At 35.1% G+C, this 15743-nt stretch overlaps 1 protein-coding gene across 1 annotated transcript in view; it reads left to right on the top strand.

The window, feature by feature from the left end:
* The first annotated feature begins 7988 nt into the window (after positions 1 to 7988).
* Positions 7989 to 15743, top strand: part of LOC107704751 (sestrin-3-like) — a 17608-nt gene continuing 9853 nt past the window's right edge. Inside the window, exon 1 of the mRNA XM_016507749.1 lies at positions 7989 to 8255. Coding sequence (XP_016363235.1) covers positions 8202 to 8255 — 54 coding nt within the window. The 5' untranslated portion in view covers positions 7989 to 8201. The remainder of the gene's footprint in view (positions 8256 to 15743) is intronic.

Raw genomic sequence — 15743 nt, 5'->3', positions numbered from 1 at the left:
ACTATTTTTTTTTTTTAATTAAGTAAAATTGAATAAAAACTATAATTAGGGTGGCCATATGCGCCGTTCATATGGGACACGTTTTCCGGCCAGGATTTTAATATTGCCTAAAATATCCAGGTTTTGGCTGTTTGCACTGTGCAGGTCGATCCTTGTGTGACATTCATGAGAGCTATAGAGAGCAGAGCAGACGGCTCCTTATGCTTTCGAATTGCTCTCGCACCTACTTTGGTGTCTTTTTTTGATCGGTGCGCAGCGACGCTTCAAGTCAAACGAACGAACAAACACGTGCGCATATTTGCATCGCTTTGATCGTTCCCTGTAGATCTCAGCTTCTCACGCGCAGCCACACGATTGGTCGATTATATACCTGCATGTTATTGGTCAAACTGCTTTGGATGTTTTAGGCAATATTAAACTCCTAGCCGGGACGTGTCCCGTATGAATGGTGCACATGGCCACCCTAACTATAATAGTATCTCAATGCTACTCAGTTCCCATTTAATTGTATTGTATGGAAAAATCGGGCAGAAAATTCTGCACCTTTTGATTTCCACACAAGAAAGTAAGTCATACAGGTTTGGAGTGACTGGGTGAACTCAACTGGAGTTTGGGTTTCCAGAAGAACAACCAATAAAAGACTTGCTTTTCCGTAGAGTGACATCATGGCCACACCCCTCACTGTTACTCCGCTTTCTGATACACAAACATACAAAGCATGTATGTAAACATTAGTGACATACACACAAATTAAGTTTAAGGAAGAGATAAACAAACCTGTGTGACATGGTGTTGTTGTCGTTGACCAGAGACAGAGATGGAGAACTCTGACTTGACGAGTCTGTTCATGAAATATACATCATCACATGAGCTCTACATGACATGGTTAGTTGGTTACAATATAATGTCAGAATATCATGATTGTCTCTCTCACATAGTAGTAATATTGAAGAGTCAGCGCTTTTTAGAAGTGCCTGATGAGGATTCTGTGGGTTATGGAAATAAATGCAATCGCATATCATAGTTTCAAGCACACTTGTAAGTGAAGTGTCATATGTTTAACACACAAAGACAAACAATCACCTTTACACACAGAGGTGCAGAATCACAGCAGGTCTTATGAATGATCATGGAGCAGTCTGGACAGGAAATGACATCATGAAGCCAGTCTATTTACATTTATTTCACATTTTTATAAATGTAAAAATATATGACTGTCCAAGAAACACACACTTACATGTGCATTGCTGTGGTTCATCACTGTCAGCTCCCTCACAGACATTACAAGCTGCTTCAACAGGCTGCTGTGGTGAGCAGAGCTGGTGCAAAGCTGAGGAAACCTCTGCATTTACCTGTGAACAAACACATATTACAGCATGCTTCCTCAGGATATATTGTCTAATTATAGAAATCACCATCAATCATGCCATATTTGATAACAGTGGCTGACAGGAAGTAAAAAAAAAAGACTCAGAATTACTGAATATTGTTTTTCACTGAGATATGCAAATGCAAATTCACACATTTTTTTAACTAAATTGTTTTGTAACATTGTAAATACATGTTTTACACAGCCAGGCTAAATGGAAATACTGAAAATATATAATGAATAAAACATTGAACATATATTGAAAAAATTGAAAATATATTTTGTACTATAAAATGTACTATATATATATACTTCATACACAATAAAAAAACATTTCCTATATATTTTCTATATATATCAATCGTATCACTCACATAATTCCTAATCCTGTGACATGTTTAAAGAATCTAAATGAAAAGTTATGTAAAATATTTACACTAAGCACTGGGATTAGGAACTGCACTGTAAACATTCCGTGCGACATATTTGTATCTGTCCGGCTCTCCCTGGACGGTTCCCTTCTGTGTAGCCTGTGCATGGAATTTAGGACACCCTCTGATCAATGGATATTGAAGTGAATGTATTGTCTTTGTTATCACAAGAAGTGACCTTTTACAAGTTGCACTCAGCAGAAAACAGCAGTGTGAGCTCACTGAGATAAACAAACAATTCAGGGTCATTCTATGGGTGTTATATATAAAATACAAACAAAAATATGAAAAAAATATATAATTTCATATTATATATTGAGAATGATATAATATGGAATATTATCAATAATTTATTTCATACATATATAAAATACAAAATACACCCAAAAAACAAAAACCTGCAAAAATATTGTATTACATATTTTGAGAATAATATGGAATATTAATAAAGAATTTATATTATTATATTATATATGTACATATACACACTTATACTATATATAAAATACAAAAATATGCAAAATATATTATATTATATCATATTGAGAGTAATATAATAGATAATTCATATTGTTATATTATTATATTATATTATTTTATATTAAAATATATTTTACAAAGTGAATCTTTGTATTTTGTGTACACTCTCAGAAATTAAAGTACATAATTGTACCTTTAGGGGTACAATGGCTTGTCACTGGGGCTGTACCCCCAAGGGTACAGCTTTTGTACCCTTGGCATAGGGTACAAATTTGTACCCTTGTGTTTTGTACCTTAAGAGACCAGTTTTGTACCCGTGGTGTCAATTTTGTACCTTTATTTAACAGTTCAAAAATGGACCCTTCAAAAAGGGTACAAAATTGGCTTTGACAGGGTACAATCGTTGACTATAATGAGATTTTATGTATATATATTTATATATTTTTTTTACAGACACGCCAAATTAAAATCTGAATTTATTAAATCCTTTTCATTTTCACATTTTACAACATTTCATTTTAAACACAATGTCTAACTGTGACATATAAACGATCATCAACAGAGTGTCATTTGCCTGGTTGTCCATTTCATCTCCTGGTTTCATTAAAGTCCATTCTTTATCAACCTTGACACTGCATGCATGAAATTGACGGTCATAGGACAAAGGAATCAACATTTTTCCACAAAGGATCCACATGGTGTCTATGTTAAAGATGTACTTGATTTGCCAAAACAATGGAATACGCTCAGAATGCAGTACATCTATGACAAACACATCTCTGACAGCATACTTCACATTGTTGACTGTTACTTCAGACACACGTTGGATAGCTTTCTCTGTTAAATCTACATCACAGAGGTTGTGATTGACCATCAGGGCTCTCTGCAGCTCCACAGGTAAAGATAAAAATGGAGTGGTCACACTTTTTCCCAGGACTTTCTCAAATTCACCCAGCATACTCCCACAAAACTCCCAGCACTGTCTGAACTGGTGTCTGTTGCTCAGTGTTACTACCTCAGTATTTCCATCGTCATCATCATTGTCAGGACGTAAAACACGGTCTGTGTGTTTTCGATATACATGTCGCCTAAAAGACTCATATTTTGTATATGTTGACTGGCAGTCATTCAGTCCACATGTAATAGTGAAATTGGCTTCATGGGCATGAACGAGTCCTATGTGCTGAATTAGTTTCATCAAGGTGAATGTCTTCCTGGAGCATTTGGAGCACTGGTATGGACGAGGCATGGTGGAGTCAGTAGAGGAGATTTATTTGCCTAGTTACTGTTATTGGCAGAGGCTGGTCACCAGCCCCTTCGTAGTTCAAAGTTCTGAAAAGTCCTCTGTAATCCTAATATTTTATAATATTAATATTAAAAAACATGGCCTGACCAGCCAAGGAAAAATTCGGTAACATTACACGTTTCATCCACTTTATAATCCACTAGCAGAGGACATATACAATTTGGCGGGGTAACATTAGCCCGCTACCACAAATATTTTGTCAAATAAAATGGCATTTGAATAAAAACTTACCTCTGAATCTCTGGGCTTCGACGTCGGTTACTTCTATGCCTGCTTCTGATATTTTTTGAAGGACCTCCTGGGTTGAAAGCCCTGTAAGACCCATGAGTACCCGTGCCGTGCTGAGTCTCCGCGAAAAAAAAGACCGCGAACTGTAAGTTCTTTTAAATTGAGATTCAAGCAGCCAATCAGGGCTGTCTCCGTTCCCGCTCTCATGCTATGCAATGCAAATATATTTCTGATGAAATACACTATAACAGTGAGAATCAGCCATTTGTGTGTTTATGTGTGTTGTGTTTCATTTACATAATCAATATAATATCATAATTTCATCAGCTGGATAATTTTATTATAATGATTTAATATCAGAAAATTGACTTACAAAACTTTTATTTCTTTTATTTCAAGGCTACTCAAATATAGTGGTAGCCTAAGTTATTTATCTACCATAAATAATTAAGGTATCATTCAAATCTTTAAACAACAACTTTTACAAAAAAATTGGCTTAGCAGAGGCTGTCTCTTGATATTGTACCTTAACCTTTAAAAGAAACGGTACATATATGTACCTTTTAATGCTTGGGAACACATATGTACCTTTTTGACCCTCAAAAAGGTACATACATGTACCTTGAGGTTCAATAATAAGCCCTATGGGGTACATTAGTGTAGATTGTACCTTGGGGGACAGAAATGGACTCCTACTGTACCCCTATTTCTGACAGTGTAGTGAACAACTGATTTGTGAGTTAGTATTTGTATATTCAATGTTAGTTTATTGTAATATCAAGTCATGTTTTGAAACTTTCAACCTTATTACATTTTGATAACATAATTATATCAAAGACTATAGAATACCCTTAAAGGGACTTTGATTATATCCTAACACTTTTAAAGCATGTATTCATTTAGCTTAAGATTACACAATGTAATTTAATAAACACTCTTGTTTGGTTTCATAAAATGAGACTTAAAATGTTCTGCAAATGTCAAATTAAAAGATAAACAGAAAGACTGTAAATGATCTTAGCGACATTAATCAAACATTAAAGGACAAATCAAAGGTGCTCTAGGACACAAAAGGGTGAGAAAAGGGAGGTGTTATATTTGATTGAGGAGTTTGATTTTGCATTTAAATGGATTTAGTTTGATTTAATCAAACTATATTTAGGTGTTGTCAAAGTAAGTTTACACAAGGCTTTCACAGCTGAAATGCTTGTTTGACAGGCTCTCCCACTGTCTCTGTATCTAAACATGTAATATGCAGAAAAGACTTACAGATCTTTCATCTGATAAAAAAGACACTGAGTCAGTCTGTCTGGGTGAGTAGGCTACTGGAAAGTTAGGCCAACTTAATGGCTTAATATAATATAGGCAGGGTCACGTTCACATGCATATAACTTTTGTGGAAATGTGCTTGAATGGAATGAAAATGGGCTTCACAGCATGTGTCCTTTGGCAGCAAACGAACCATTGCTAGAATACAGGCTGATACACACTCACAAACACACAAAGGTGGCTTCCTAAACAGCCCTTCACAGAATAGGAGGAAATGGGTGGCAGTCCTGCTGCAGGATTACATCCGTTTTAAAGCACCGCACACACACCACAATATCTGTATTACATCAAATGACTAAAATTGTCAAGCTATTTACATTAATGATAAACCTAGTCTGTGTGCATTAGTCATAACTGAACAAACAAAGATGCAATTGTTTAAAAAAGGTTTCAGATATACATTTTGTGGGGAATCTGAGCTGAAACTAAAGCTACAATAAAGTTCCATAAGTTAAAATCAATTAATATATTAACTAACATGAACAAACAATGAACAATACATTTATTACAGTATTTATTCATCTTTGTTAATGAAAATACAGTTGTTCATTTTTAGTTTGTTAATTCACAGTGCATTAACTAATATTAACAAGCACAACTTTTCATTTTAATAATGCATTAGTAAATGTTGAAATTAGCATTACTTAAGATTAATAAATGCTGTAGTAGTATTGTTCATTCATGTTAACTAAAGTAGTTAACTAATGAACCTTATTGTAACGTGTTACCAATAATGTTGAAACTAAAATATAAATAAAAACTGTAGTACTTGAAATGAAATCAAATATCATTTAATTGTAGCTAAATACATTCTTCATTTTCTTTTAGCTAAACTTGAAGTACTAAAATAACAAATTTGAATAAATCCGAACCAACAAAATTAAATCCTCAAGAAATATATAGACATATTTAAAGAAAAAATGAAACAAAGAAAAATGACAAAAACACAAGAAAATGTATCAAACTAACTAACATTAAAATGAAAATAGAAAAAGTATTGTATATCAATGGCGCTAAAATAACACTGGAGTTTTCTGCAGATTTATCTGTGAACAGATGTGTGTGTTGGGGTTGTAAAATGTGTGCAAAATCCACTAGCATGATTTCTAAGTGTGTTGCATAAAACTAGATTATCTCAGGAAGTTCACACCAGCACCATTTAGCCATTGCTAGGATACTGCATTGTGACCTCATGGATGATCAGTCAGCACTCTGATTGGCTGATTCTCTCTCTCCTGATGACATCACGTTGTTGCCTGGTGAAATTGAACTCTGGTGGCAGGGAAGAAAAAAGACAACTTGTCAGTTTGGGTTTCTTTTTCAACCAAGATCCATATGGATTTTCTCGGTTTAAGGGTTTAATGTTTAAGGATCACCCCGGAATTTGCTGACTAAATGCTACAGCGCTGCTAACATGTCCTGTATGTTGTCCTGTCACGCTTTTAGAAGAGAAACTCCTTAACTTTAGGCGGAAACTTGAAGTTGAGTGACATTTTGCAATCCATATTAACAACAGAACATCACAGCATGCACAAGTTTATGTAGGCCGGCATTCATTTCATCTGAACTCTTCAACATCAGTCTGAGATCATAGGAATGTTTTAGTAGCACCCCGTGGGCCGCCTTTGTGAACCCATGGACCAAAGTCCTGCGGGGTTTGGCTCCTGTCCACATCGTCTGATGGTCATTCCGCTCAGTCAGCATTTCCCAGCTCTATTCAAGGCTCCTGTTTGCATGCACTGTAAAAAGACAATTGCCGAGTCGAGCCAATGACTGAACAGCCATGCTTATTTTTCCTAGAAAATAAAGCAGTAAATGCATATCGAAAGAGAGCAAATATTTTTCAGAAGCAGTTTAGCAAAAATATAGAGATAGTGAAATCTAATCAGACGTTTTGGTGCAATACACTGTTTTATTAGAGGTTATATGAGCCATTGACCTCAGCACAGACATTTCATTGGGAGCTGTTAAGTCATAAAACATTCACCCCGTCTGCATATATAAGAACCGAAAAATGTAACACTGTACATGAAATATTATACAAGGCCCTTCACAGAGAGCCTTAAATTTTTTTATATGTAAGTGGGAGGAACATGTCTGGACAAGAGAGAAAAACTTGGAGGGGGGAGTGGCTCGTGAAGAGAATACCATTGAGAAGTATGATTCTTTTAGCGAATTGGTTCAATGAACCGATTCTTTTGAGTCGCCTCTCAAAGTGTTTCCGTACGATTTCGTTTTTCATTTTGCATTTCTGTATCTAGTCAGCTAATTTTGAGACATTTTAAACAAAACAATAATGAATTTGTGATATATTTGTGATGTTTGTATTTATAATAATAGGATAAATATGATATGATAAATAATATGATGTGCCGTGTGCTGCTTTATATATATATATTTTAATTTTTTTTTTTACATTTTACCTTATTTGTATATTTGTATAGTTGTATTTTATATTTAATCTGTATATCTGTATTTATGTTCTACTGTTAGTGTTACCTGTATGCACCAAGGGTCTGAGAGTAACGCAATTTCAATTCTCTGTGTGTATGTGCTGTACATGTGGAAGAATTGACAATAAAGCAGACTTGACTTGACTTGACTTGATAAATAGGCCTATATAGGCTACTAATGTTTTGTTACTTTTGTTGCAATATAATAGAAAATAGTAATATTATTAATTATTGGTGAGGTTAATATTAGTTATTCTCGATATTGATAACAATATTTTTCCATCTTACAGGGTTACCCCCATAGACTGTGAAAAACGGGTTACCCCTAAACGAAGTCATCAGTTGAGTGATTCACAAATCGGTTCACAAGAGCGATTCACTCGGGAGTCGGATAGAAAGAGGCCAGCTGAGGGGGCGTGTAGCGCAAGTTCATGCAGAATTTGGACACTTGGAGAGCTTTGCGCACTGCGGAGGGATACGGAGGAGTCTCCAGTCTTCCTTCAGGTCTTGATCGTCCTTAAAGGAGCTGGCAGCGGACATGCCCAGACCAGTACACCGTCACTGAGACCGGGATTCAGCTCTTCGCCTGGTTTAAGCTTGCCAGAATGAACGGAACCGCAGACATCGGCAACCACTGCCGGAACATGATCAGAGAAAAGGTAACGTTATTCTCCGTGTTTATGCATCCAGAGTGTTATTCTGTAACAGTTTGGGCTTATTTCAGTCACATGTGTTTCTTAAATATGCCTTTGATCCTGATGCTGATCTTGGTGCGTTTGGTTTATAATGTATTGAATGGGTTGTGCATAAGTGTCAGACATTTCTGTATCTCTAGCGACCAAGAGAGGTTTATTTAGTCACCTATATTACGTTATTTCTTCAAACTAATGCATATTTGTATGTTTCCTTTAAAAAAAAAACTGGTAGATAATTGGATTAATACTTAAAACCTGACTACACATATAGCCTATATATATATCATACATAAATGTTTTCCAGCAAGTGTAGGCCTATATATATATATCCTCATGATAACCTATTTTGTAAAATCCTATATTTCTAAAACAATAAAGAGTTCTATCTATCTATCTATCTATCTATCTATCTATCTATCGATCTATCTATCTATCACACACAGACACACACACACAGATACACACACAGACACACACACACACACACACACACACACACACATATATATATATATATACACACACATTCTACTTTGCAAAATTCTATATTAAATTCTAAAACAATAAAGAGTTCTATCTATCTATCTATCTATCTATCTATCTATCTATCTATCTATCTATCTATCTATCTATCTATCTATCTATCTATCTATCTATCTATCTATCTATCTATCTATCTATCTATCTATCTATCTATCTATCTATCTATCTATCTATCTATCTATCTATCTATCTATCTATCTATCTATCTATCTATCTATCTATCTATCTATCACACACAGACACACACACACACACATATATATATATATATATATATACACACACATCCTACTTTGCAAAATCCTATATTAAATTCTAAAACAATAAATAGCTCTATCTATCTATCTATCTATCTATTGATTTTTGTGACATAATGACAGGTTTATATAGTTTAATGACAAGCATTTCATCACCCTTTGATTGTATCAGAGGCTGACAAACTTAGTGACCTACTCATCTCATCTGAAATCCTGCTATCATCCCTCTCTCTTTTCTTTGGCTAGAAGATGTTATTTTTAGCTGTCATTAATCATGTTGAACACATGTGACCTACTTCTGCTCTGCACATCTTCCTCTCACATACACCCTGCCAAAAGTTGTTGTAAATCAAACTGGACTTTAATACTGAAACACGAGCTGGCATTCATCAGATCGAACTGTTGGCTGAAGGCTTGCGAGCTCTTTGTTTGATCTTCATGTCTGTAACTGCAGCCGGGAGCAAATACTGCGAGTTATCCTGTGGCTGTATGCAAACCTTTATTTTGAGTGCCTGACACAATATATGTGTGTGTGTGTGTTTGGATAAAGCCTGTTATATGAGAATGGTTTGGGGGATTTGTGGTCAGTTTGTCATGTCGACAGGGTTCTTTATTACTCGTTTCACTGGTTGTGATAACTCTCATTAGCATGTAGCTTGTCTCTTCTCACCTGTTCCTCTCCCTAGTTGGAATCATCCAGTTCAAATTCTTCTCTGTCCTGCCTTGACCTGCAGAAAAATTATGCTATTCATATAGGGATGTAACGATTCACTCAACTCACGATTCGATTCGATTCACGATTTTGATTTCACGATTCGATTCGATTCACGATTATTATAATTTTTTTAACAAAATTAGATTTAAGACAAATGATAAATTAAATGTGTCCTTTTATTATTGCTTGGACAAAATGCTGCACATTTTTTTGTGAAATTGAAATATAATACTATAATAATATACTAATATAGCACTTACATATTACTGCTCTTTTGTTGGTTTTGATTGCTTCTATTGTCCTCATTTGTAAATCGCTTTGGATAAAAGCATCTGCTAAATTACAAAATTTAAATATAATTTAAATGTAAATAACAAAACTAAATTGAAATTTTAAAACAAGCCCCAAATCAAATAAATAAGTAACAAATAAAATAAATATCTTCATATAAACAAAATAAGGCTTTGTCTGTGCTCTTTCCTTTTAAAATTAGAGGCAACCACTGCATTTTAATCTTGATCCAAACAAAGATGCTGCATACATGCAACATGAGCAGTTTTTAAACTAAATTAGATTGTATAGTTTCGAAATTTGAAGCAAAAACAGAATGGTTTGACTTCAGTTTTGTGAAACTATAAACAAAAATATCTGCATGAAACAGCAAAACCGAATGAGATGCAGATGCACTCTCTGCCAGCAGGTGGCGCTTAAACCGTTTCCTGGTTTCCGCTGTAAACAAAGCAGCGCTGAACTTACGAACTTTAATATGCATTATACAGAGGCAAGATGAAAAGAAAAAATACCATCTAAACTTTTCTAAAGACAGTAAGTTCCCCTCAGACATACATTCATATAAACTCCTACCCCTAATTGAATCGCAATTTGTTTAACATCTCAAGCGATTTGAATCGTCACATATTTGAATCAATTTTCAACCGGCTCGCAGTTAATCGTTACATCCCTATATTCATAATTAGAGTCAAATTATTTCCAATTAGAACACAAAGAACATTTTATTCTCTAGTTCTTAATACCATTCATGCATTGGTGGATTAAAGGAATATTTCACCTAAAAATTAAACATATTACTGTTTCACTTACTGTTGACGCAACGAGCAGCCATTTTGGATTCTAAAGTCAGGGTTTGCAGTTCCTCGAAGTTTCTGAATTTTGGTTTGCACTTCTGTAACCAAATCTGTATTTAATTTCCCATGTAACACATACGCCATGTTCACACACCGGCTAAACACCATCTGGCTTAGCCTGCTAAAGTAGCCATGCCCCCAAACTCTTGCGATTGGTTAAGCTGGAAAGAGATTGACGGAACTGAGTGGACCGCATTTAAATGATTTGAGGTTCCTTGGAGGCTCAATATTTCTATCATGACAACTCAGATTTTAGCATGGTAATGGATATGACAATGTTAATGTATTTGGTCTTGGCGGAATAGATCCGCTACGCTGCAGAATAGCTGCTGCTGTTGGTTATTGCTGTTGTTGTAGATTATTGCTGCTGCTGCAAAGCAAGTGCAGGAACTTGCTACTGCCAGTACGTATGCCGATACAGTGCTGTGAGTATTTAAGACATACTGCTGCTGCACAAATAGCATATATGATAACCTGTAGCAGATCTATGCAGGTGGAGCTGGGGAGGTGGAGGGTTTCAGAGGAACTCTGAAAGCGTGTTGCGAAAGGCTCTAGTGAATGCTAACCAGCCATTTAAATGTAAAGCAGTAAGCTCATTGGCTGCATATGCAACATGAACCAATCAGCTTGTGCCAAGTAGTTTAATGCAGTGAATATCATCAGTTTGCGTTAATGACCCATCAGCCTGCGCAATCTAGAGTTTCATGACAGAGCTTGGCATTTACACTTTTCTGGGATATAAACCCATGAATGGCATACTTATAGTCAATGAACAATAAACAAAGGTAAGAGAATGTATTTTGACATAAAAATCTTTAACCTCTAACCTTATAAGTGACTCAAGACTCACATAGAGCAAAAATGTTCTCTCTTATCACCCGATACCATACCACCTGTGTTGGTTAATTTTTATTCCTGTTTGCCGTCACACGCTTCAGTGAAAAAGCAACAATGGCTTTACTGTGGAATTTGAACAGCAACAAAACTGTGACTTGCTTCGACGCAACCGGTTTTGTATTTCAACATTTTCTTGCTTGAAAGAGAGACTGATAGAAGCCCCATGTAAATTGTGCTGCTGAGTTTTGCTGATTCAGCAGCTGACACACTTCCTGTTCCTCCAGCTGCCGTGTTCACTGGCGTGACATAATTGACCAATGAATTGCACTGCTCCATTACCACATAGTGACCTGTCGGGAACAGCATCAGTGCCTGTACACTGTGTAGTCGTGTTTGAGCAGAGATCTGTGGGTAGGTTTTGCCATGAGAACTACAAATACTCCAAACCACTAATTGAGTGAGGACGCAAGTGCCGGCCGGGCACATTTGCCACGGTGCCACCAGGCACCTGATCAAGCAAAACTAAAACCTGTGCATTCTGCCAGTGTTGCATAATCTTTTATGAGTTTAATGGCATCATTTAAGGGCCACAGACTTTGACGTAATCAAGTGATCACCAGGGGGAGGATCCTCATGAGAGAAACAGTAATGCTGTTGTGTAAGAAAATTTAAAAAAAGAAACCCTGAAGACATTTTTTTTAATGTCCTAAAAATGCACGTTTGTTTTTATTTACGATATTTTTTTATTGATTTAGTTGATTTCATGCACAATCTGTGGGTGTACAATAATTTCACATTAATGGAATTTATTTTATCTGAAATTGAGGTTGAATTTTAAACGCTGTGCTATTGGTTAGAAATTTTGAAATTTTTTGAAAAAAATAATCATCTTTGATAAACCCATCCCACACCATTTGTGCTACAGTCATGACTGATACTAAATCATGCAGTGTATTCAGGAACGGTGTTATTTATATATTATTCAAGTATTGTTATATTTTATATTTGCCTATTTTTATATTTTCAGTTTTCATTTGAGTTTGAATAACACTTTAGTAATTCTTCGTAATTTCTATTTGTTTTGTTTCTAATTTATACTATTTATACAGTATTTATTTCAGTTTATGTTTTAGTAATTTTAGTACTTAAACTTATTTTATTTCAGTTTGTTGCCAAGGCAACATTTCAAATAGTTTCTTTTACTTTACGTTTTTCATGTACAATTTATATTTATTTTTATATTTATATTTTATTTCAGCTTCATTTCCGTTATTTAAATTGTTTAATTGGTTTATTGTAAAACACATTTTGAGTGTCCTGCTGTGAAAATATGAACATTAAGACCTGTCTTTCACTATAAATCATCCTAAATTTAATTTAGCCTTATCCTTGAAGAACTCAAAAGAGTAAACCCCAGTAAACCGCTCCATAATAACCCTTCGTTCTCTTATTACGTCCCATTAAAAAACTTCACTGGAGATCAAACCTAATCCTAATCCTCACTGAGTATTTGTTAACATATCTGGATGGAGACTCATTAGTGGCCCAGTGTGCCAGAATGTTATATCACAACTCTCTCACTCTCTTTCTCTCTCTCTGACCCTTCCTCTTTCATATTTTATCCATGAAGTCATTTTATGTTTCAGTCTCTTTCTATCTCTCTTTCTTCAAACTCAGTACGAGTAGGCCTGACGAAACAGACTCATTTGTTTAAACTGAGCACAAAGTGGACTTATGTAAGTACTGTATAAGTGCACGTGTGCGCTTTAGTTCTACTCCTACCTTTGCTGTCATGGAGACAAATATTTCTGCACTTTCCCCCAGAACGTAAGACACAATCAGTGTCGTCTTTTTTTCGTCTCTTTAAAACGCACTTACACTTCTCGTCTCTTTGGCTGAAGGCAGAGCGCCAGGTCCTGGAGGGGAAGGAAGCATATAGGATTCCTGGACAGACATTTCGAATCAAAAGCTTGACCGGGCAAAAGCAGAGTGCTGGAACAATAGCATCCTTTAATACATAAAACCAGACGTGAATAAAGGCGAGAGTACTGTTCAGACACCTCCGCTGTAATCCAGAGTCCATTTGAGTGTTGAGAACAGACTTAAGAAGATCAAGGAGTGGCTGTTCAACACTGGAAAAAATGATACTACATTTTTTAAGGTAATTGGTTGCAAACAATTTATTTTAGCTACATTTAAAAAAAAAATGTGAAAGTTAGTCAACTAAATTTGTTTATTTAAATGTAGCTAAAATAAATTGATTGCAGCCACTTACCTTAAAAACATTTAGTAAATTCAATGAATAATTTTTTCAGCGAAGGATTAAAACCACAACCTGAACTTCATTTAAATAATTTTTTTTGAAAATTAGTCAACTAAATTTGTTTATTTAAATGTAGCTAAAATAAATTGATTGCAGCCACTTACCTTAAAAACATTTAGTAAATTCAATGAATAATTTTTTCAGCGAAGGATTAAAACCACAACCTGAACTTTTATGAAATTACCTGTACATACAGTACAAGCATAAAAACCACCCATATAAAAATTAACAGTGATAAACAAATGAAAAATGTTTTGGGTGGTAACCGTAGATTTGCTGTAGTAGGTTTTTTGTAAGCATGAAACATTTAGTTAAAACCATGAAATCATAGTTATAGTACTATGCTAATTGTAGTATTTGCATGGCAAAGGTGGCAATACTCTAATGTTTGAAATGGAAATATATTAAAAAATGGTGCTTTTCTGACAAAATACTATAGTTAATAAAATCATGGTTAGTATAGTTTTCCTCTAAAAGATATAGAATATGAAACGCCTTTGTAAGGCCTTAAGTTTTTGAATTAATAATCAAACTTTTACTTTATTTTACTTTATAAACTTTAACGAGATATAAATGAGCAGATCTGAGAAATAAAGAATTTCTCAGAATTGTGAGATATAAACTCGCAATTGAAAAGTTAAATTCTGAGGAAAATTCTTCTGAGAAAAGAGGTCAGAATTGTGAAATATAAACTTAGAATTGATTGTGAGAAAAAAGTCAGAATTGTGAAGTCAGTCTTTTTTCTTTATTCAGTCTCATTCAGTATTTGTATGTTTATTCATGTGCATAGATGAAAATTTATTTATATTCATAGATTACATTTTTAAAAGTTTCTTGTCATTTTTATTCATTGTTATTGAAACGAGCATCTTTAAATCTGGACACTGTCCCAGACTATTTGAGGAAGACGCTGCTTCTATCCATGGACACTCATGCTGCTGTCATGACAACAGAATCGTTACCATGGTTCCGCAGAATGACAGTCTCAAGCATTATCAGTGCTGATAGTATGCCACGTTTTGATTGGCCGGGAGCGGTGATGCGTTTTCAAGGTGCAGGTCACAGCAAAGTTTCCGTGTTTCCGGCAAATCATTGCAGCCTCATTGCAAATACACACAGACTTTACACACGTTAAGCATAGAGAACAAACTAAACCGATTCAATTAGTCTCACATATCCTGTGGTTCTCCCTCTTTCTTATCCATATCTCTTCTCTCTTGCTTTTTGTTTGACTTTGATTATGTAACAAGGCATCTTGTGATGAATAGGCTTGTCGCAATAATCAATATATCGACTTATCGCGCAATATGTGCATGACCTCAATCATTTTTGGTGATGCAATATATCGCCCATTATATTTACTTAAAAATGAATGTCACCATGTTTTGTACATTCCACTTGCGCCTGTGTCTTTTGCAGCTTCTCGTACATAACGTGGTGTAGTTGGTGCTAGTTCAAATAAAAAAAATGCTTCTACAAACAAAGTTTCGTCTGCCGATATGGCCTTGTTTAGGGATCTGTGCCTTTGTGCATACTGGCATCTGACTGCTAAGTAGTGTTTGTGTTTTTCAGCAATACAGTGCACCCTTAATTTACAGAGAAAAGAAGGTCAGGGAAAAATCTGTAGATGGA

This window comes from Sinocyclocheilus anshuiensis, unplaced genomic scaffold (genome assembly GCF_001515605.1).
Source record: "Sinocyclocheilus anshuiensis isolate Anshui unplaced genomic scaffold, SAMN03320099.WGS_v1.1 scaffold758, whole genome shotgun sequence".
In the NCBI taxonomy this organism is placed as follows: domain Eukaryota; kingdom Metazoa; phylum Chordata; class Actinopteri; order Cypriniformes; family Cyprinidae; genus Sinocyclocheilus; species Sinocyclocheilus anshuiensis.
The sequence above is the reverse complement of the archived record's forward strand: the minus strand, read 5'-3'. Positions and strand labels throughout refer to the sequence as shown.